At 40.7% G+C, this 23,416-nt stretch overlaps 2 protein-coding genes across 4 annotated transcripts in view; both read right to left on the bottom strand.

Annotated features, from left to right (window-relative positions):
• The window catches only part of LOC146989831 (transmembrane protein 266-like), a 44,552-nt gene extending 29,219 nt beyond the window's left edge, over window positions 1-15,333 (bottom strand). Inside the window, exons 1-4 of one of the 3 annotated variants that reach the window (XM_085764335.1) lie at window positions 14,558-14,685; window positions 14,312-14,386; window positions 13,779-13,904; window positions 2,841-3,032 (exon numbers count right to left, since the gene is read on the bottom strand). In XM_085764335.1, the coding sequence (XP_085620461.1) occupies window positions 2,841-3,032; window positions 13,779-13,792 (206 nt within the window). In that variant the 5' untranslated portion in view covers window positions 13,793-13,904; window positions 14,312-14,386; window positions 14,558-14,685. Of the gene's footprint in view, window positions 1-2,840; window positions 3,033-13,778; window positions 13,905-14,311; window positions 14,387-14,557 lie in introns of all 3 variants that reach the window. The other 2 variants (XM_085764327.1, XM_085764344.1) reach the window with 2 other exon arrangements.
• A 503-nt stretch (window positions 15,334-15,836) lies between these two features.
• On the bottom strand, window positions 15,837-23,201 carry fbxo22 (F-box protein 22). The gene is made up of 7 exons (XM_085764355.1): window positions 23,010-23,201; window positions 22,598-22,730; window positions 22,210-22,297; window positions 20,780-20,878; window positions 18,345-18,497; window positions 18,089-18,254; window positions 15,837-17,830 (listed from the first exon to the last, which is right to left on the bottom strand). The coding sequence occupies exons 1-7, from the start codon at window positions 23,138-23,140 to the stop codon at window positions 17,437-17,439; spliced, it is 1,164 nt and encodes a 387-aa protein (XP_085620481.1). The 5' UTR covers window positions 23,141-23,201; the 3' UTR covers window positions 15,837-17,436.
• Between the last annotated feature and the right edge of the window lie 215 nt (window positions 23,202-23,416).

Genomic DNA, 23,416 nt, shown 5'->3' with positions numbered 1-23,416 from the left:
AAAAACTGCCATCAAGTAAGAATGCAGGCTAGTGAAACACAGGCTGATATATCCTGACATTTAACGTCTAGAATGGGTCCATAAATACTTAGTTCTAAATGTCCCATAATGCAACCTAAATTCGTGACAAGTTTGACTTTGGAGGGTCCCCTCTGCCCAGTAGTCAAGTCAAAGTAAACACATGTAAAATTGTTCAAACACAAACTATGAGTTCTGCATCTTGTCTTAAAAGTCGGAATTTTCCAAAAATTCCTTTCGTCATTGCAATAATAATTTAGCTTTACTAGAACTGAGGTGACATGATCATATGAGATAGATAGACACTCTCAGCACACACAATAACAGACGAAGTGAAGACCCTCCTGGAAGTCGCAGCTCTTCCACGCTTCCTAATTTCTCATGACTGCGCAGTGATGGCTCAATGCTGGACATTAGCGGTGGTTGAAAAGTTACATAAATTATCTGTGTTCAATATGATTCCTGTTAACAATGTTAGAGACGATTGCAATGTGTGACTTTCAAAAACACGCTCTTCTTACATCTTTTCCTATTTCATTTCAATCATACTCCAACAGAGAATACATTTATATCGAGCCACTTTTAGGTTTCAGTGTATATTCCCATCATACTTTGTTCTCCTTAAAGCTGTCACATTCACCTGTATGCACAGTATGATGCATGTCCACCTTCCACACTCTGTGAGAGGCAAAGCTCAGTACAAGCAGTGCACCTGCTATTTCTCTAAGCTTCTTCCTCCCTTTCACTGCTGACAGGAGATCAGCAAAGTTTGCCTTGCATCAGTTCGGTCTTCAACACTCTATATGGTGGAGACCTTTGTAGCAGTGCTGCATATGACAGGTGGGAAAGACTGGCTTACCACTGCTGCCATTGGCTGATGTTCTGGTCAATGTAATCACCTCAGGGTGAAAATGGCGAGCTCTGAATACTAATTTGTTTCACTGAACTAATTCATGTTGAATCAATTTTTCAGATAATGTAGACAAAAAACAATCCTTGACATTACGTATACTTTTATATACTGTACATCAGCTGCACACAATACAAATGTCTTTTCAGATGATGCTTCAGTTTTTACTTTTACTTTTTATTAAATTGAAAATCACCTGTAAATGATTTATGAGGATTCCACCCAGATGAACTAGAGATTTTTATTTGTATTTCTTTTTAGAAATAGATACCATACACCCTAACCCCCTAACCCCCCCCCCCAACGCGCAGACTGCTGAGATTGACCAACGTATGGAGGGGCTGCTGCATAGTGACACGCCTCCTCTCACATTACCAGCCCTCAAAGCTCTACAAATAATATCACATAACAATATCGTTAAACCACATTATCCATTACATAATCTCTGGCTTATGTTTCAACATACTGAAAGGCAAACAGCTAGTTGTAGTAGTTCATATGTGATATCAATAATAATCATGAGAGTGAAGCGTGGATATCAGGCCAATGAGAAGCAGGGAACATTTTGAAGCTATTAGTGGACACTTGTGATAGAGAGACTTACAAAAGTCTAGCTATAGTTTTTCTAACAAATACACATGACATGCTTAGTGCTCATTGTGGTGAAAAGGAGACGTGGTATGAGAGATAAGTGCTTTTGAATAGTGGTATTTTTAGTTGTCTTTGGGAATCAGTTTATTTATTTTATTTCCTTAAGCGGACTGCAGGAATTGTTGGCCAATACTGACTGTGAGTGTGACTGTTCCACTTTTGTGCCACAAAAACACTTTAAGAATAGTCACCTAGAAAAAAAAATACCATCAATGTGTCATTCACGCCTTTCTGCTGACAAATAGTGTAGAGATTTCTTGGCATACCTTTGGTTCCTTAGTACCAACTGAGCATTGTGTCTTTGCTGAGTATTGTTGCAGACCGTGTCCATCCCTTTATGATCACAGTGTACCCATCTTCTCAGCAGGATAACAGTGTGTTAACGGTGCATATGTCACAAGGCTCAAATCATCTCAAACTGGTCTCTTAAGAATGAGTTAAAGCAGATATCAGGGGCACGGCCGTTTCGGCTAATGCTGTGTTCAAGGCAGGCTTTTGAAACCGTAAGTTACAGCTTCAAGTCACAACTATGACTTGGTAGCGTTCCAGGTAACCCGTAGCTCGTGTTTTTACCGTCCTGTTGTCTGTGAAAGTTCCCTATAACGGCCACTCGTAACTTCCGACCCGTGAACTCGTACCAGATCGAACTGGTATGACTTCACAGGAAGGAAAAACACAAAGTACGAGTTTCCTTGAACGCACCATGAGTTAGCAGCCCCCGCCCTTGTCAGGCATCAATTGGTCCTCGTGCTACGTCACCACATTCACGCGCATCCCTTGGCTGCACACACAGCCCTTCATGCCGTTCTCTCCCCTCATTGGATAACACTTGTATACCACAAGGAAAATTTTCTCCTCGGGTTACAGCAGAGCAGAGTGACGGAGAGACTCGTGTTTAGGCTGAAATACTTCATGTAAGTGATTGCTGACGGAAAATAGGACTATTTAGGACTTATATTAACAAAAACATTCCACTGATATCTGCTTTAACTGCACTCAAAAAGCAGTTGGTGGAACAGGAGATTCACGTCATGGATGTGTAGTCAACAAACCTGCAGCAACTGCATGATGCTACCATGTCAATGTGGACTAAAACCTCTGAGAAGTGTCTCCATGCAGCACCTTGATGAATCTATGCCACGAAGAATTCGGCAATTCTGAAGGAAAATGCAGGTTTAACCCAGAAAGAGCAGGTTGTACCTAATAAAGTGGTTTGTGAGTGTGTAAGAAGTGTTCACCGTACAACAGCAGTCCCACTCACCCTTCTCTGTTTTCGTCTTCATCTACGTTGGAAAGAAGCTGTGAGCCAGCCAGCGAGAGGTCCAGAGCTGCCAGTGGTAGATCTCTGTAGCCAAAACTCACCAGCTGGACCGGAGGAGCCAAGCACTGGTTCTCATCCTCCACCGGCTGGGAGATGATCTCCAAGTCTGACAGACCTGCCTGCTCCACTTCCCTAGTTAGATGCCAACACCAGCAGCAGAGAGACACAAGACCACAGGGAAAACAGGACAGAGGATGACATATATTACTATGAAAGAACAACTGCAATTCTTATAGCACATTATCCACTCATTAAAAAGCATTTCTTTCAGTAAAGATGGTACATTTAGTCTAATACGTCCACAACTCAATACATTCTACTGAGGTGAGGACTAGAGAAGTTGCAGATTCGGAGCCTTGCTCAAATACAGCAATTCACTGTGTGTGCGTCGTGTATGTGTGTGCGCACATTACTGTCTCCAATAGCAAAAAAGCTTAATTAACAACAACACAACCCAAACAATAGTGACACAAAAGAACATGAGTTGATGAGAAAAGAAAGAGGAGTGACAGGAAACAGACCGAGGACAGCTGATAGTGAGAGCTGGATATTACCTGATACGTACAATGTTCATTTACTGTGTACTATGGGAACAATGTTGTAAGGATTACTGAAGTAAACAGCTGCTAAGGTTTTTCTCTGCAGACTTCTGTTACTGCCATAATATTTAATAATGTTTTTTTTTAATAACAAATACACATTATCTTTTTAATGTTGCTCAAAGCAATTATTTCAATGACACACATTTGTAATGTTTATTATCGTAATTAAATTGTCAAAGTTGTAAGATTTTGAGCCTATCCCTCTCAGTCAGAAAAATACACTCACGGACCACCTAACCTCCAAAACACTACACCAACTTCAACAGCTCACAAATTACAACAGCTTTACCAATATCATAGTCTCTGTGCTCAATCATTGTTTTCTGGCCTAAGCCACTGATCCATAATCAATTAAACATTAGCACACTTCGCACATTCCTGAGGTCACGGCAGGGTCATGATAATTTTGACGTAAATTGGTTGTGGTGTCGCAAACCTGTCTACTGCACTGCTCACGTCCGACAAATCCGCAAAACAGCCAATTCAAATATATTTTCATTTTGATTTCACATACTAATTGATTTAATATTGAAAACAACAAAAGGTGTACATTTTTTAGCGTGATATGCTACCATGTCACGGACCAATGGGGGTCGCTCACGGACCACCATTCTTTGAGAAAGATTGCTCCAAGTTTTTCCTATACTGTTAAAAGTGTAATTTCACTTTATCAGCAGACACACATTATAACATAATTTAATGTATTGCTTGTAACCAGTTTTTCAGAAATAAAAGCATACAAGGTAGCCTAACAATTAGCTATTTCATAAGCTATACCACTTATCCATTTAGGGTTACAGGAAGGCTGGAGCCTAGCTCAGCTGACACTGGGTGTACAGGTGTACTGCAGGTCACCAGTCTTTACAGGGCTGACATATACATACCAACAACCATTCACACTCACATTCACGCCTACAGGCAATTTATAGTCACCAATTAACCCTAGCTTACATGTCTTTGGATCGTGGGAGGAAGCTGGAGTACCTGGAGAAAACCCACACAAGCATAGGGAGAACATGAAAACTCCATATATGGTCACATTTACTTGTATCATTGTTTTGCTGTGTTAAATAAGTGGGTGAGTTGTGATGCTAATCACCTTGAGATCAGGTCTAAAGAAAATATTGTATACACGTCACAAAATAAAACTGACAACAATATTACACCAAAAAACACAAGCTATAAAAAGGGCAAACTGAATAAATGATTGAAGTGACCTAAGATTCATTGTACTGTACATAAGTGCCACCATTTTTTATTAGTATTCCTCATTGATAAGGTTTTAATTGGAATTTACAATTAGGACCTTTGAATGCCAATTTGAATGATTTATATATACAGTATATATAAGAAATGAAATAACGCACAAAGGAAAGGTTAACGTATATGCTGCCACCTTATTCAGTCAGCACACTGTGACCCCACCTGCACATAGCTAGAGTCTTTAAAGTAATATCTTAACACATCAAGGCAGTTCAGTTGTGGGGCAGCAGCATGTAACCCAGCGTGCCCACAAGCCCCAGTTGTGTAAAAGCTGGGCCATCTCAGTAGAGCGTGGAGGTGGAAACAAATGCTGAGTGCAGCTGCAGACTGACTGTGTGTGCCCTGTGGTGTGTATTTTTAGACCAGAGCAGATGCTGGTGTATCATGTCTGCTGTGACGTCATCGCCTCTCCCTTTGTCAGCTGAGTGGATCCCCACTCTCCTTCAAACGTCAAAGGAAGTCAGAAAAAAAGGTGGATGGGGAGAGGAAACTGTAGAGGAGGAGAGGGAGGCCAAGGGGGAATGGATATCGGTGACTAACAAGATGGACAGGGGAGGGCAATAAAGACAAAAGAAACATAGGAACAATGAAAAAATAGGAAAATGACCACAGATATGAGGCCGGAACCAGAGAAAGTAGTCAGGAGAAGTGACAGTGAGGGGAACAAGGACTGCAAAGGTTTAGGGGGAGGACTGGAAGTGAGATGTGGTGGTAATTTGCAAAAGTGAAGGAGTGAAAAAATAGAAAGAACAGTGGAGAGAAAAAAGTAAAGTGGCAAAGTGGAAGAAGAAGTGGAAATGTAGAGGTGCTACGAAAGAGGAGACAAGGTGGTGAAAAAGAGATGGTGCTTCCATTTTCTCTTTTGCCAGAAGAGAAAAGTAAGAAGAAAAAAAGTGCAGGGGGAGGACAACACCTGTTTGTTTTTTTCCAGTTTGCTCCCTCCTTTTCAGACAGTCAAAGGTCTTGTGTTGTTTGCAGGAGTTTCTCAAAAGGTACAAATATCAAGCTCTAACTTATTATTTCTACTGTTGCGACAGACAACACTGAGTGACCTAAAACATTCAGAGGAGGGGCACGTTATCTGACAGGCAGGCATACCTTTGGGAAAGGACAGACATGCAGGCAGATAACAGATAACACACACACACAATCCATGACCCTGGTTGTAGGCCACAGCCATGGTTTATTAAAATATACAGTGATAATGTCAACACTAAAAGACCTTAGATGTGATCTGGAGTGACCTGAGCTTTTGGAGGGCATCCTAATCTGTGTGTGTGTGTGCGTGTGTGTGGAAATAAAGCCACCAAGGCCCATCAGATCAAAACTCTGAACCAGTGTGACCTTAAGACTGGGAAGTGAAGCAGGAGCCAGCCAAGTGCTTATTCCCTATTGAAACAAATTATGAAATATTAAAGGGGACATATTATGCCCCTTTTCCACAAATTAAAATAGTTCCCAGGTGTCTTAAAGACCTGTCTGACACGCAAGGGTTGCTGTTTTTTTGGCATGAAATGTGATGTTTTAAGTAGGTTAAGGTCATATATTTTTCTCATGACACAATTCAATCGGATCACGAAATTACTTCCTGCTTCCGCTTCGGCACTCTATAGCCCTGCTCAGAATAGCTGGTTTCAGTGCCTGTCCCTTTAAATGCAAATGAACCACTGCTCAACCTGCCCCACACCCTCTACCGGTATTGTTACTCACAGGTAGGGGTGGTATTATGCAAATTCAAAAACTAATGACGTCATTGAATGACAACTGAGGGAACAGCTCGTAAAACCACATGGATTTCAACCTCGGGAGCCTGGAAGGCAAGCCAAACACCCAAATATATGTTAAAGAGCTTTCAAAAAGTGACATTTCTATATGTCCCCTCTAACACACATAAAGTATGACATTTCCCTGCCCTCTCTCTGCCTGAGCCATTTCAGAGCTGTAATCATAGCACATCCAATGACCAAATACCTAAATATCTGACTGAACATGGGTTGAATTGTGGGTGATGTCGTTATTTGGTTTTAGCAAGGATGAAGGATGAAGGAGTTTGGAAAAATGGACATGGTGTAAAAAAAAATTTTGACCAGCAATGTAGATATATCTCATTCAAGAGCCTGCCTCTGAGTGACTGGTGGGGAGACCCTGGTATTTAACCTCTGTGCACAGTCATTATCAAGGCCAGTGATCTCGCCTGTAACGACAGTTGCTTGAGTCATCAGAGTCACCTAAATTATTCTAACGACAGTTGTGTCTAGTCCAGTTTCTGGCAATACCACCCTCCTTTGGAAGGATGAAGAATGTTTGTAACAAAAAGATGGCACTGCATTGATTTTGATCTGAATGTCTTTGATTCTCATGTAATGGGAAAGCTGATGATTGGAGGACTCATGTTCACATTTGTTCTTATAACTATACAGGCTTTAAAAAGTAACCATGTAAAAACAAGTCTGTGTGAGTGTGTTCTTTGGGTTATCAATTTCATATAGGTCTGCATATAAGCTACTGCAAATACATAAATAAATAAACACACACACACACATATTTAAACACTACTCACAAAAAGTTAGGGATGTTTGGCTTTTGGATAAAATTTCAGAATGCACCTAAAATACACTATAACCTTTACAGGTGAACTTAATTTAGCCTTCTCTAAACTATTGAATGTACATGTCCAATTGTTCAATGTTTCAGTACTTATTGAATAACATGCTGTTCTCTAACAAGGTGATTAACCACAAAAATCACTAGCAGCGTCTAATTGTCCGAATGTTATTGAGACATTGAGATTTTTGTTGTGCTATAGTATAGTATAGTATAGTATAGTATACTGTTGTTAGCTTTTGTTTGAGATTAAGAAATTACCATTGCATCCTTCTACTTAAAAGGCTGCTTTCATGATAGAATATCACTGTAGCATGAACTTTTTATAGGGATATTCTTGTCAAATATCCCTAACATTTTGTGAGTAGTGTATATGTAAGGCCACAGTAGCAGTTTCTAAACAGAGTCTTCTCATCACTATCTGGATGGCATGCAACAGTGTTTTTTTGTTTTTCATTAATAAAATCTCTCTTTTCAGGAAAATGTGTTATTGCAATCTAATCTCAAGAGCTGCTGCCCTCCACCCAATTTGATGGAATTATTTCCCTAGACAAGAGGGCCTCACATTTCACATACGCTATATAGTCAAAAACACTATGGTGCTGTTAACCGGTGTACACTGCAATATGTATTATATGAGCAAAGAGAATGGATATTAAACCAAAAACCAGAGTTTTACTTAAAGTTTCTGCAGGCAGCAGCCCTTTGACTTCTCAGAAACTATATGATTTCAGTAAGGTATAGCTAAATCAAATTACATTAAATTAAGTTTGAATAGTAAAGAATATCATGGCGGTGAATATGATGCTGTTAAAATCAATAAAGTTAAAACAAAAATCTATTAATCAGTTAAAGCAAATGTTCTCATTGTTATTTAATCCCCCTTTAATGTTTACCAGGTCCTCTTTAATGAAAAGGGACTCTGATTTAGTAGTTTTCAGTGCAACTGATATATTTCTCCAACCAGCGCTGCTCTAAGAAAATAACTCACTAGAGAAAATCCATGTCAGGACGGACTAGTATGTTGTTGTATTGTGAAAGTTGTAAATGTGCCTCTGTGACAGATTCCTGCACACTTGTTTAACTTGGCAAAGAATCGATTCCCACCCTGAGACTGTGGATATACAATATCATGCCACTGCGCGTTGTGCTTGATAGATGTTGTTTTCACCACGCTTCTCCTACACACAACATCTCATCCATACCACCTCTCATCTACAGCACAGCAGCAGGTTTGGCTCTCTTCCCAAACAATCAGGACTGTACACATAACTACTCATGACAGACACAAGCTGTCCAGAGCCCACCAGCTCATAGCTTACAGTGATGTACCTGGTGCGCTGCCTGGCTGCCAGCCGGCCAGTCGAGATATCAAGAAAGGTGCTGACCTAGCCGATGGATTTATAGTGAATTTCTGTTTTGCTACTCTGTTCTTTTTGCAAGATTTAAAACTTCAGCACGGTAATCCACGACACTGTGCTGTATATGTCCGTTTTAGTTATATCAATGATGCATGGAGATGTGAAACTTGAGACTCATTCACAAAGTGGACTGTGCATCATAGCTTGAGGAACCAAATCAAATGTAAACATGAAATTCATAAAAAGGGTGATTTGAATTTTTAGCTCCTTGTAAAATGTTAGAATTCATTAATGCTATCATAACTTTAATGCACTACTGTATACGCAAATAATGCCAATGACAAAACCCCTAAACAAACAGTTTCTTTGTAAGTACAAATAAAATACAACATTTTTTGCTGTCTTAAAATCAAAAACTGACCTTTTGGAGTACCGCCCGATGTTCTTATCTAACAAACAGTGGCAATCGCTAAATTCTCAGAAACATTATTTCATGGAAAGACTAACAAGACTGCAGCTGCAAAAGAGCACCCCCGGGAAAGAAGTGATATTCAGGGGAGCAGGATTCCCTGGGGGTGGCAGATAAAATTAAATAGTGGACTATAGAGTTGTGGGCCAGGTAGGAAAGGTCATCGTGTGACAAAGGTTGCTCACGGGATTTCAGTGGCCAAAGCAGAAGGTCACATAAGTACCTTTAGGCCAGTGGTAGTGAAGAATGTTCTTCCTCAGACAACTGGAAGTGTCTCACTTATGACCCTCATAAACCCTATACTACAAGACAGACTTACAGTCGACCATGCAAGAGATGCTTATTAGCAAATGTTAGTATGCTATTACATTAAACTATGATGTGGTGATATAGCTGCAAAACTTCAGCATGACAGCATTGTCATTGTGAGCATTATATCATAAAACATTTTGCTCAAAGCATGTTTGGCTACAGGCTCTTAGTTTCATTTAAATATGTAGAAATTTAGTTTTAAAAAGTGTTGTTTGTTTTTTAAAAGGCAACCCAGGGGTAATTTTGGCTAACTAATAAATATATAATATGCCCAAAAATCTTTAGAATAAATTTGACATTAAAGTTCCTCAATATGAATTCAGTACATTATACCCCCATTTCAGCTTTTATTCAACACTATTCATATATCATTAATTCCACCTACATTCTGCATTATGACAAGATCAACTATAGCAGTCATACTGACAGTTACACAGTGTTTGAATACAGTATAGGTACTATGTCAATGGATCTAGAACTGAGTGACAATGGCTCTGTGAGATGGGAAATATGAAATATAAATCTGACATGCTTTCATGCACTGATGCCTGGTGTAAACATTGTGCATCTATAAAGGATATAAAACAAGAAATAACATATCTCCAACTCACATCAAACAAACAGGTTGAACTGCTTATCGCCTCCCCTTGAAAAGCCCAGTGGCAGCTTTGAAAGCACACCTTCTGCAGGGGGGCAGAGAAAATATATTTACATCCAGGCGCATTTTATCCTGAACCACAGTCCATTCTGTCCAAGGCGTAAGTGGAATAGAAGATCAACACACACACACACACACACACACACACACACACGTTAGATTAGGTTGCCTGAGCATTATGCCTGAGGATCTACAACACTCTCAAACTTGGCCAGTACACTGAACACAAAGCAGATGTTCCTTGCTCCCACCAGCTGCTGCAGAGAACTTTGGAGAAGCTGGACATCATTGTCTATTAGTGTTATAGACTCACTGCATGTGAGTGTGTACACACTTAGCACAAACTATCCAACAACTTCCCACCATATATTCAGACAACACCTAGACCAGTTTGATGACAACATGTAACAGATGTGTCTTGGTGACGGCAACATACAGATATTCTAATGCTCCACTACATATGGACCTGTGTTAGTGACGCACATTTCCTTCTCTTGCTGTTAAGAAAGTAAAGATAGTGGGTAATGTTTGTCTTTGCTGCTGACTCACATACACCGTAATATGGATTTCACATCAAAAGATGAATATGAGGCGAAAGAAAGACTGTCAGCTTTTACCTAGGGGAGTTAATCAGCATCCAGATCAAACCAAGCAAAAACAATGACAGCAGCAAAAAAAACCAACATAAAAAAACGAAGATCTCATCACACCTTAGAGCGTGCACCTCGGTCCGCACTCTCTCACCTTTCCCGTCCTTTCAAAGCAGCAACTTGGGAAACAAAGCCGTCTGTTTCAACAGTGTTCAGGCTGCAGGACTTAATACATATCACTTCTACAGAATTTACAAATAGCTTCAGGTAATTTCTTCGAACACCCAATTCAACTTCCAGAAAAACTTTCATAATTTCATGCCAGTTGATATTAATGAAGTCTGCCAGGCACATTAGCTCATTAATAATATTACAGATTAAACTGTGATGAATTGGTGAACCGCACAATGGACTGTTCTGGCCCTGGTGTGACCAGTCTCTTATCTGACCTTTACAGATACAAGCTGTAGAAGACACAGGAGATGCAGAGACTCTCGTGGGGCAGGGCTAAGACAGCAGATGTACAGAAGCCTTCTTCATAATAGAGAGGTCCATGGACCTTTTTACACTGTCAGTATCCAATAATAGATTATTTTAATTTCTACAGACACATGAGGGAATATGAGTCTTGGCAGACTTAATGACTTAAATGACAGATTTCTGTAGACTTGTGAAACAGACTTGACTGAATGGCAATGTATTTTTGCATGTACACAGGAAACATTCAGTCTATTCTGTACACCTGTATATATGAAGTGATTGGCTGCTGCATCTTATACATGTGCAGAATTCATAGCAACAGCTGTCGTGTTATTACATTTTAAATGTTAAATTCAGTAAAGAGGCTGGCATTTCCAGGAACAATTTATTAGAGGATGAGTGATTTTTCCTACAAAAAAGACTGATGAGTTTGAAAATGTCACTATTATGGTGATGTATGGAGGACGATAGAGGTGCTCGTTTGTCAATAGAAAAAAAGAAAAGTCAAAGGACGAACAATACACTCTAAATAACAGTATGCTGAAGTTGTTGTATGTATGAACGCACACAATGAACAACGTCCACAATTCACAATCATGGAGCTACATTTGTTAGTATCCAACTTCTTAACTACTGCTGCTGAATAAACAACAGGAAGAACAGCAATGTGGAGACAAAGCTGCATGGTCCTCTCAGTTGCAGAGGACAATTCTGATTCTTACAGGGAACAATGTTATTTACACTGTACAATATTTTCAAGCTGCAAACCTCAGACACGTTTTTGAAGAACATTACATCTATATAGTAACAAATGTCTAGTGCCTTGTTTTTTCATCTTTACGACTCCATTATTTTGTATTGTGAGCCAAAGATTCATCATGAGACCATTTAGAGGGGTTTCTGAAGGTGACCACTGCACTGAAAACTACCAAACTTTCTTAAGTACACTAGCTTCCCTTCAAACTGTTTTAATATGAAAATGCTGATTATACACAGCATGAATCAGCATTTATAATGTAATAATCTGTCCATCCATCCATTAGGTAAACTGCTTGTCCTTGAGGACCATGGGGGGGCTGGAGCCGCTCTGAGCTGTCAGTGGGTGAGGGGCGGGGCGCACCCCGGATGGGTTGCCTATATTATTAATTACCTAATGATGTGATCTAAAATGAAATCAGTCACACAGGCTGTTTTAATGAACAAGTATAATTTTGCAGATAATACTTTTTCACTATGTTTAATTGTGACTGGAGCATATTTACTGATTTCTATGTTGCTGCACTGGCACTCTACATACTTCTTCCATGACTGAGAATAAATGGCTGAGAACACAGATTTATTGTAATAATAAATAAAATACAGATATAGAATGAGACAGGCTAATTTGCATAAAACAAAGCATTTGTTTAAATGATAGGCTATACATAAATTCAGTGTTATTTCACTGTCAAAACCAAGGTGAAGGAAGAAGTGTTAGGTAAGTGGCGGCACAAGTGGTTGAATGATAAAAAGAGAAATTTAAATGGATTGTTCCTTTTCATTTTGAGCATATTTTTGAACTGTATCTTAATGCAGTCATCAGTGTTCAACTCTGACTTTTTTTGCAGGTGACCTGTCAAAAGCCGATGTGCGAAGCAGTCATCTGTTTTAGGATACATTTTCACCTCCAACACGGTGTGATATGACGCTGCTACTGAGACCCACCGAGCTGAGCTCTGTAAGGGGCCGAGAGCAGGACTGGTTTTCTCATAAAAGCACAAATGGAGCAATGATTTAGGGCTATTCATCTAGGTCAAGAGAATAAATGCAGCTAGTTAAGATGAGACAAATTAGAGTCATGCTACCCCAGCAGAATCATGAGTTGACAGAGAATAATGATTTTCAGTGTTCTCCCTTACCTCTTACTTTCTCTTTACACACACACACACACACACACACACACACACAGGCTACAGCATGTTCCCTCAGTAATGCATCAGCTGTTCTCAGTACACACACACACACACACACACACACACACACACACACACACCAAGGGTGCAGATTAAAATGGAAGGCTGGGAGAAAACTGGAGGTGGCGAGGAAAAAGGTGTTAAGTTGTAAAACTAACTGGATAATAATAATAATAATATTTAATATGTTGTATCCCACAGAAAGAATTAGCATTGGGACCTGTGTTTATGGCTGCAGAATGCATGTCTTATAGCCAAGACTGTGCAGGTGTGTTTGCATGAATCTGCATCTCAGTGTGTGCCTGTGTTTAGCATTCAGAGTGACGAGGGTCAGAGACACCCAAAGCAGGATCTGAGTGAATAAAGGTCATTATTGGGGGGAAAAAATGAACATGTGCAGAAATCTGGGAAGAGGTGAAAAAAGAATGACAGATTAGAAGAAAAGCGGAAAAGCAAAAGCATATTGGGATAATAAGTGTGATCTATGATTAAATGTCCTACACTCACACTTGCTGTTTTGTGTACATGGTTTGGAGGATAAAGAGACAGAGGCAGAAAGTGAGGAAGTGTGTGTGGACTGTACTTACTCAGCATTAGCCATGATGCTTGGTGAGGAGAGATGTGGTGGTTATCACAAGGTCTCCACTCGGTTCTACCCGGTTTAACGCCGCAGTTCACCTCTTCACCTTTTCAATGCTTCTTTCATGTTGAACCTGCAACGAAACATGCTCATGTAAGTGGGAAAAAATAGCATTTTTAATTTAGTAGCACAAATATGCTCAAACTGTTTTACAGACATGTTGATGTGACCTTTTTGGAGGCTGTAGTTATTGGTGCTGTTGATGATTTTTGGATTACATTAAGATGGGACTTCTATATTTTAACCATTATATCCTAATAACAAAAGAAGGCCTTAAACACGCTCTGCGTAGAAACTCAGGTAGTAAGAAATCAGTTACTGTTAAGGAGCTTGTACTCAGTAAAGTGATGGCGATGGATATCAAACTTATAAACACCAACCTCAAATCTACAAATGCTTTCAAAAAGTTGGATTCAGATTAATGACACAGTTTATACAAATGACTGATTGAACTGCAAACATAACTTTTTGTCTTCACACCTCTTAAGCATTTATCCACAGAACTGGGTACATGTCAGTCTTTCCATGCTCCTGCCATCTGAGCTATAAAAGCACCTGTGATAAAAAATAAATAAATAAATAAAAAGAATGCACTGGTTTCACTTGCTGGTATCAAATTAATTGGGCAGGAAGTGAGAAGAAACTAGACGAGACTTGTGTGTACAACTACTGAGAGCTCCTCGTTCTACATAGATGAATTATTTATTTGAAGCAGAAAGGACCTACCTGTGTGAGATTTACATTGTTGGCGGGTAACTGTGCCTCCCGCTGCCCCCTTGCTGATAGTAGCCTAATGTCTCCCTCGGCGGTGATCAGAGTAAGTGAAGCAGCAGCAGCAGCAGGCTCGCAGTGTGTGTAGGCTGCAGCTATCCTTAGCACGTTTGCATTGGACAAGCACCACCGCTTCCGCTGCTCCCACTTGCGCTGCTCGGCTTTCAGTGCAAAACCAAAGAGGTGGCTGAAGCTCAAACGCAAGCAGCAGCAGCAGCATCGTCACTCGGCAAGATCATATTAGCTCTCAAGTGTTATCAGACTGAGATCAAATAAAAACGAGTGCAATCTGGGATCGCTGTGGGCTTGCGTGTGCTGCTGCTCCAGATCCAGATCCGGATCCTGGATTCACCTCCAGATCCAGATCCCGCTCCTCAAGTCGAGGGTTTCCCCGGCGAGCGCAGCGGGGAACCCAGCGAAAGGAGCTGTCCAGGTGCTGAAGCGAGCCCCCGATGAAGCCTCGACTCTCTTACCCGACCTCCATCTCCCCGCCTCCCTCCTCCGCCTCCTTCCACAGCAGCAGCAGCAGCAGCAGCAGCAGCTGAGCAACACGGGGCGATTTTCATCCAAACGCCATCAAAACATTGACGCGTCGGTGGCGGAGATTGACAGGAGCCAGTGAAACGTGTGACATTTGCATCGCTCCGGTCACGACATAGTGGTCTTAAAAAATGTTGGACAAGCGTGCGCGTGCGTGTGAGAGAGAGAGGGAGTGTGTGTATGTGTGTGTGTGCGTGAGAGAGAGGGAGAGAGAGAGAGAGAGAGAGAGAGTAGATTTTCCCAGTTTCCCGATCGAGGCCAATTTGCGAGCAGATTGTCGCCACAGATGATTTTATTAGCTTTACGCCTGGTAGGTCGTCCCTGGTTTCCTAAAATAAAGATACTATGGGAATATACACTGTCTTAACAGCAATTGTCTTAACCGTTTGTCATTCATCGGGATTAGCCAGTCGATGGTTAAAGCGGACATCAATCAATCTCGAGCGTCTCTTCCTTTATTTAAACACGCCTGGACGTGGGCTGCTGGAGATGTTATAGGCTGAGGCTCCGATTTCAGGGTGTGCGCAAATAAAGAGGAAAAAGTGGTGATGTTAATTAGCGGTAGTAGGCCTGTAGTTACAACCGAGGAAGGATGCGTAACGCCCAGTGGACCCGGGGACTGCCTGGATTTAAAGATGCTGCTGTAGTGGTTTTAACAGAGGACTTGAGGAAATAAAAGGGAATGTCTTCATAATGACTGTTTGGGATTTATTGAGGAGAATGAGCAGAAATATGATTTGGCACATGTAGAAAAGTGCAAAACAACTTTGTTCAATGAGCCTTACACACTAACTTAAAACACATTTTAATGACCTCTTCATAAACTATATGGGTAGTTGTTTACATTATGATACAGAGGAGGAGGATACAATTAGGTGTTGACATCTAATTCTTTTTTTTTTCTAAAAGTAAACTAATGGACCACTTTGTCCTTGCAACAATCATTGTTGCAGCTTTTACAGAAAAGCTAAACTTAACATGGGCTACTTTAACAATAACAGCAACTATGTGAAAAAAAAAAACTGGAAATTGCACCTTTTTGTCATCAGGATTTTCTTCTTGTTGAGGAAAAAGCAAGACATCAATCAACGACAGGGCGATCTAGAAAGAAATCTAGAAATGAAATGCGTAGCATTCAATGGATTTTTTACACAGATATACTGTATGACAGCATCTGTAAAACTTTGACAGCTTTTTCAAACATGCAGCTGGGTAGTTAGTCTCACACTATATTATCATGGTTTCATGAAGAACCTTTACCATTTATAACTAGCAAATAATACCAAATACTCATTCTTAATATCTAATGACCCAAAAACAGAATTCACAATTTATTCTGACAGTTCTTAAATTTCCAATCAGTTTCCTAAAGTTAGAAATTGTAGAAGGGCCAAGACTAAATCGATGTGAAAACTTCCTCTTACAATGTAAGTGACACTGACTGGCAGTGTCACTTACATTGTCAACAGGGCAGCAGTTCTGTCCTGTTGAATTATTTGAAGCTGCGTAGAGGAAGTGACCTATAAGACCCACCATTAACAGTTGGTTGTAGGTAGTGGAAGATATGATCTGACATGTGGACTAAAAAGAGGCACTGTAAGATTCTGTCTGAATTCTCTATGCCAAACTGAACCACGGCAGAGAGTTAGATATTATGTGTAAGAGTACTAATTTGTAGGCTAACACGGTTTCATTTTTCCATTGGTAAGACAAAAGTGTAAAAATATTAAGTGTAAAACCTTGAGGAGGAGGAGGAAGAGTGTTTAAATCAAGGTTATCTTGATTTTGTGGAGGAAGGGCCACACTCTTCATATTTACATGGATAAAAAAAAGTGCCTTTGCTGAATCAACAACTATTAGCTTGGGATACACAAGTGTGTATAATTCAACCACCTGCAAAGCAAACAACCCTTGAGGTTCACGTCAGAGGTGAGTAAGATATGCCATCGATGTGTGCGATATCTTGGAAAATATTTACACATATTTTTACACGAGTGCTCTGTCACATCTACATGGGAACAGAGTTGGTTACTTTGCTTCTCGGGGTCCTACTTGTGAAATTCACTGGTTTTAATATGAAGCTGTGTTCACACAGTCTCCATGGGACACAATTTCCCAGATGATACCAATGTGTTAATGGCTAAAGAAATAGTTTCCTGCTTTATGAGCAGAAATTATGACAGTGATATCGTAACAAGAGTAACATTTGGTACTGAATGTTTGTTCCCGACTGTTGTAGCACGCAGGAGAACGAACTGTCGTCTTTTTTATATTGTTACTGCAGGTCAGTCAAGTCAGCCTAGATGAACCAGCGTCATGACTGTAGTGTACTCGTGCTGCAGACTGTCCGTGTCAGTGTCGCACAGCGTGTAATCATCTTTGATGATTCGGTCGCAGCCGATTTCTCCGTTGCCAAAGAGGCCAAAGAGCGGAGTGTTGGGGAAAACCTTGTGAAAGGCATCGGCCTCTACGTTGGTCTGGTTGTTGTAGTAGTTCTGGCCTCTCCCCACGCAGGCGAACATGAAGCCCAGGGTGTTTCTCTCGGGAATCTTGGCTGCTTTTAACCGCCGGATTGTGGCTTCAGCCGCCTTTGGATTGCTGATGTCTTGATCCAAGAGCACAGACGCCCCCTGCACCTTCGGGCCACTCAGGGCCAGGCCCACCACACCGTAGGCTCCCTGGCTACAACTACAGTGAGAGATGAGGGAAGGAGTGTAAGCATCGTAGTGTGAAGAGTGAGGTTGTAAAAATGCTGCTATAATTTAGGTCTAAAACTAAGACTGTATTTTTAATTTAATCAGAACCCACTGACAGAGACAAAGAGCATAAGCAACAGAAATACAGACATTAAATGTCTCTGGTTGCAATAATGAATGTTGGTTACTTTTTTCTATCATGGTGCAGTGGGCACTATGATCTTAATATTAGTGCAGAACACTAACTCACCAGTTTCTGGATGGAGAGAAAACACTTTCTACCAGTCCTCCAGCAATGAGAGCTTTGCTCTTGGCCAGCGGCTCCAGCAACTGGGTGAGGAAGCGTGCTCCTCCAGATTTATATGCCTCATAGACAAACATCAGTACCACACGCAGATCTGGGTTGTCGACCAATCCTGGAGGGAAAGTACGACAAAACACATCTGGAAGACTGTTCAGGTTTTGCATTTCTCAGCCCAGAGGACAGAGCAATTCTTTTCACTCACCTGCTTCTTTCAGTGCAGCTGGGGAGATGGACTTCTTGCAAAAGTGAAAGGGCTTGATGTGGACACCGTCCATGGTAGGGAACATGATTGCAAACCCCGCCTCCCCTTCTTGGTGCTCCTGAGGGGGGTTGGAGCAAGACCCACCAGGAGTCACTGCACAGAGACAATGAGACACCACAGAGCAAAGTCTTATTTAAAGTCACTGACTCACTTCATGTGTCATGGAGGAGCAGGCTCTCTGGGTCTTGATTTGTCAATACACAATACAGTTTCTGCATCTGGAATAACAACAATAGATCCTGGAGGGACATTTGGAACCAGACACTTCAAGTTTTGGGGTAACAGGAGAGAGAAATATGGAAAGAGCTGGAACACTACAAACACTACAAAGAGAGTCAAGACTTCAGGAGGCAGCATCTAGTGGCCATTAGAGGAATTACAACCCAAGGAATTATAGCATTGCATTTACCAGTTTAGTGTGGAACATGGTTTTGTTTAATGGGTTAGGATTAAAAGAATATTAATAATTAATAATAATAATAATATCAAGACCGCATATGATAACTAACCACACAAAGAGTTTAAGAGATACACCACAACCTGCACACTGAGCAAGGACCAATTAGACTCGCAAAAAAAAGAGGATATCTCATCATAAACACACAAGCATCTGTATAATTTCAACCCCTGTAATTAAAAAGGCACAAACTTTAGCAAGAGGCTTTAGCAGATGGATATGAAATATGAAAAAAAAAAACATCAGGTTGTAACATCATAAATATATAGCATTATGAGACCGACAGCCTCATTCACACACTTTTTTCTTTTTAAGGTTTAAAATTGTGCTGAGATAAAATCCTGGTGTGTAATTGCATTTGTATATCACAGAAAACCCTTCATTGCATTCGAAAAGAGCAGATACTGCACATTAGTATGTCATTTATCCACACCCACCTGCATTTTACAGGTTATAGAATTCATAAAGGGTTATGCAGAAATACCACGTCGAGGTGTATCGTAAGTCATCTTTTCAATACTGTGCAGCCCCACCACCAACATGCATAAATGATTAGATGTACACGAAGCTATTTGGCAGACCTATTACAAGAAATCTATATCTCCCTTATTCAATCAAAGATTTAATCCAATTGAATTAGATGTGCACGGTGACCCTGCACTGACCCTTAGTGGCAATATCACCAAATGAGTGTTATCACAAACAGCCGTGGCAGCCATTAAATCTGATAGACGATGGGAGCGTGATAAGCCATCATCTTGAGGAACGAGAACATGGCTGATGGAGAGCGGCTTCTCCGGAGGGTTGTGATTATGTGGAGAAATGGGGAGCACAGCACCGGGCAGACTAGGCAATCTATCAGAGGGTGAGGCGGGGGGGTGCCAGCCACCAGCGGTGCTTTCCAACACAGCAGCTTCAGCAGCGATTAATGCGAAGTGCTCACTGCTGAAAAGGTGAATTATTCCTCTCAGATAAAGTCAAGGTAACTGGTTAGCTTTAATTTTCTCAAGAGACTCATATGTGTGTACCATCATAACGCTGATTCTCATCTGAAGAACTTTTTAATGTAAAAGTTGGATTCAATTATTTCCTGTACGCGATTTTCTTCAGTGCAACAGAGTATTAGGGCCACATTGAGATAGAAAAAAATTCACAGACTTTGAGAATAAAGTCATAAATTTACAAGAATAAAGTCATAATTTTACGAGAATTAAGTGGCAATTTTATGAGAAAAAAGCAGCGACTGCCTGGTTCTTTCTGCGGAATAGATGCATTTTCTTGCATATTCTTTTCAAAGTCCTGATACTGATGACAATGTGGTGCCGCTGTGCCAAAAGATTAAAGCCCCAGTATGTACTGTAGGATTCATGGTACTGGTAGTACTCTGACTGAGAAGAGCAACCGTCTGCTACCTCGTTCCCAGAGAAGCACAGTAGCTTACGTGAAGAGCTCCAGAGCTCGAGCTCTGGGGGGAGAGGCTGGTCGGCCGTGCAGCCCAACACAGAGCGCAGGGAGACTGGGCTTGAGCTCGGGCTCGAGCTTAGCTGCGATGTACCACTTAAATGAGTTTAGAAACATTATTTTAAGGTCGAAAAACTACATGGTAGGGCTCTCCTTGTTTGTGAAACCTATACTAAAGTACAAGTTCACAAAATGGTCCACGACCCTCATTTTAACAACTTTCCAAGACAACAGGTTAAAATATTATGACTTTATTCTTGTAAGTTTACGACTTTGTCGTCATAAATTTACGACTTTATTTTTGTAAAATTATGACTTTATTCTCGAAGTCTGTGAATTTATTTTTTCTCAATGTGGCCCTAATACTCTGTTGTACTTAAGGGTTGAGGTTGTAATTTTATTTTTCATGTCTATGAATAATTAAACGTGAGAGAGGCAGAAGAAAGAAAACACTTACAGACGATGCCTGGTGTAGCAATGCCCATGATGTTACAGCCTTTGGGGAAGAGCAAGTTCATCTCTTCAACTGTGTCTGGACTGTGGCGACTCTTTTTTGCTTAAGGGTAAATGAAAAAAAAAACATGTTGATGAAAAAGGTCACTGTTTTATATACCTATCTTTTCAATCATTAACTTTCAGAAATTTAAAAGAGCTCTAAAAAGCAGATGATTTAGATTAAGATAGATATTTACATGAGCCTGGCACAGGCTGGCAGGGATTGTACATCTACTGCTCTTAATGTTCCAAAACACTGTATTTGAATAAAACATCATTGAGACATTAAGATATGAATTTTAATGAATATTAAATGAGAACTTTAAACACATCCCATCATGTTTTTAAATAAGTGAATGGATGTGCTATGTTAAAGTCGCCTATGCTAAATGCTCAATCAATCAAAACAAACGCTTTTAATACATCAAGAAAAACACAAGACACTCTAGTGAAACTGCAGTGACAGAGAAAAGGGAACATTGGTCACAAGTTGAAACTGACAAACAGGGAACAGATATATTTACACTGGGTTAAACACAATACCTCCCACTGACCCACAGTGTTCACTGATTCAGAGCTCAGTGATTCAAGTTCCTGCAGCTGTGCAGTTTTAATCACTTATCAGTTACTTATAGAAGCCCATGTGAATGGCATATTGAAAACCTCACCCAAGTGTATGTTTGTGCTACAAACATGAGTTTTACATGTGTAAGTACAGTGGTTGTGTGTTGGGGTCTGAATGCTGCCAAAACTTAGGTGAACTCTCACTCACTCCTGTGCCTGAATGGATCATGTGATGACACAATTAGAGCAGTGAAGCTGCTGCCCTGCTAATAGTACAGCAATTTCAACTCCCATCTAATCCAGGGCTTGTTATTAAAGGGCAGTGTCCTTAATCACAAATGCAACATGTGTTGTGTTTTGGTAATATATTTTTAAAGTAACAAATAGAGGAACACATTTAGGTAGCATGTGGGACTCCTGCTTTCACAAAAATGCCCAAAAGCCCAGTAAAACAATCATGCAGAAAATGTCTTGAAAGCATCCTTTCAGTTAATATGCTTGAATCATAGGACTGTATAAGCCTTCTCATACAAAGACTATTAACTATACCTAAACTAGGTATGGTAGACATGCTACATCTGAACATGTGGCAATTTTGTGCTGACAAAATGTAACCTATCCTGGACCCAATTTCTGGGTTCACATTGTTGAATTATTTAGCTGAAAACAACAAACAGGCTTGTTAATATCAGCGCAAAACCCACATATCAGTAATTACAACATTTTAAACAACCAAGCAATAACTTTGAGTTAAAAAATGTGTTAGACCGTTTACCAACAAAACTCAAATAGTAATGTAGACGCTGTAGTACAGTGATTAATACCAACCTTTACTCTGTCTGTAGCAATAAGCTTGTCCTGTAAAGGCCTCACAGTCTACCATTGCCAGAACTGTATTCGGCAGGAGAAACACTTTCTGTAAAATAAGCAGATTCAAAGAACGTGTTAACAGTGAATACATCACTTCTTGTCAATCAAGTTTACAGCTTGCTAAATCAACATCAGGTTTTTGCTTTTACTTCTGGAAATACCTTCTGGTTATATACGCAACACACTCATTTACTTGAAATGCTAATCAGAGATTCTTCACCATATTCATTTTTGCACGTATTGGCTAATTAAGGTGTACCTACAAGACGTTTCTCCATAGTTTACTGACAAAACAGCCCTCTAATCATATTGAATGTGAGTATGTGAGTAATGGCCTCCTATTCACCTCCACCTCCTCGGCCAGGATGCTGCAGAGTGCATGGACTTCTGAGTCGGACGGTCCACATGCTGACACCCAGGTGAGGTGCTGCTGAGTCCTCAGCACCCTGCGGGCACAGTTCCTCCACAGCCTGCACACACTGAGGAGAAACACACACACACACACATAAACACACTCAGCTCCACCTGCCAGACAAACTTAGCGGGAGGGTGAAGTCAGCTCACGTTTCCGGCAGATGCAAAACAAAACAAAAAACACAAACACGACCGAGCACCTGAAAACAATTAATCACCGGGTTCAAAGAGTCGGTGGCTTCCTAGCTGCTCTGCAAGTGTGTGAAAAACAGTTTCACTTCCACTCGACAGCCATTAGCGTTAGCGTTTACTTCACTGTTTAGCGTGTGGACATTTTCCGGTACCTTGCGATCCGCAGGAGCGATTTCGTTGGTACGAAGGTCAGAATCCGTTCAACCACCTCGGCGACGTTGCTCAGCACGTATGCGGCTTTGCTGTCTTGAAAAGAAACGGCGAAATCTTGATTTTCACCCATGTTTCGCTCTCTAGTCTTGAGGTTTCCGGGACGGCTGCCTCAGCTATGCACTTTGACCTCTGCTTTACCACCGCTGCCGAGGCGACACGGCGCCCCCCGCGGCGAGGAGGTGCCACTGCAATTAAAGTTTTCCCGTTATTATGATGAGATGTTTGATATGCATTATTTGATTTGCACGTAAATAAAATATTTTTGTAACACCACTTCATTTAATTGTGTTTTTTTATGTTTGCATTTTTTTTTCTCAGCGAATTTGTTCATAGCTTGTGATGTAAG

The sequence above is a fragment of the Trachurus japonicus genome, chromosome 3, assembly GCF_045865225.1.
Source record: "Trachurus japonicus isolate A0001 chromosome 3, Traja_1.0".
In the NCBI taxonomy this organism is placed as follows: Eukaryota; Metazoa; Chordata; class Actinopteri; order Carangiformes; family Carangidae; genus Trachurus; species Trachurus japonicus.
Note: the sequence above shows the minus strand (reverse complement) of the source record. Positions and strands in the feature narration are given on the sequence as shown.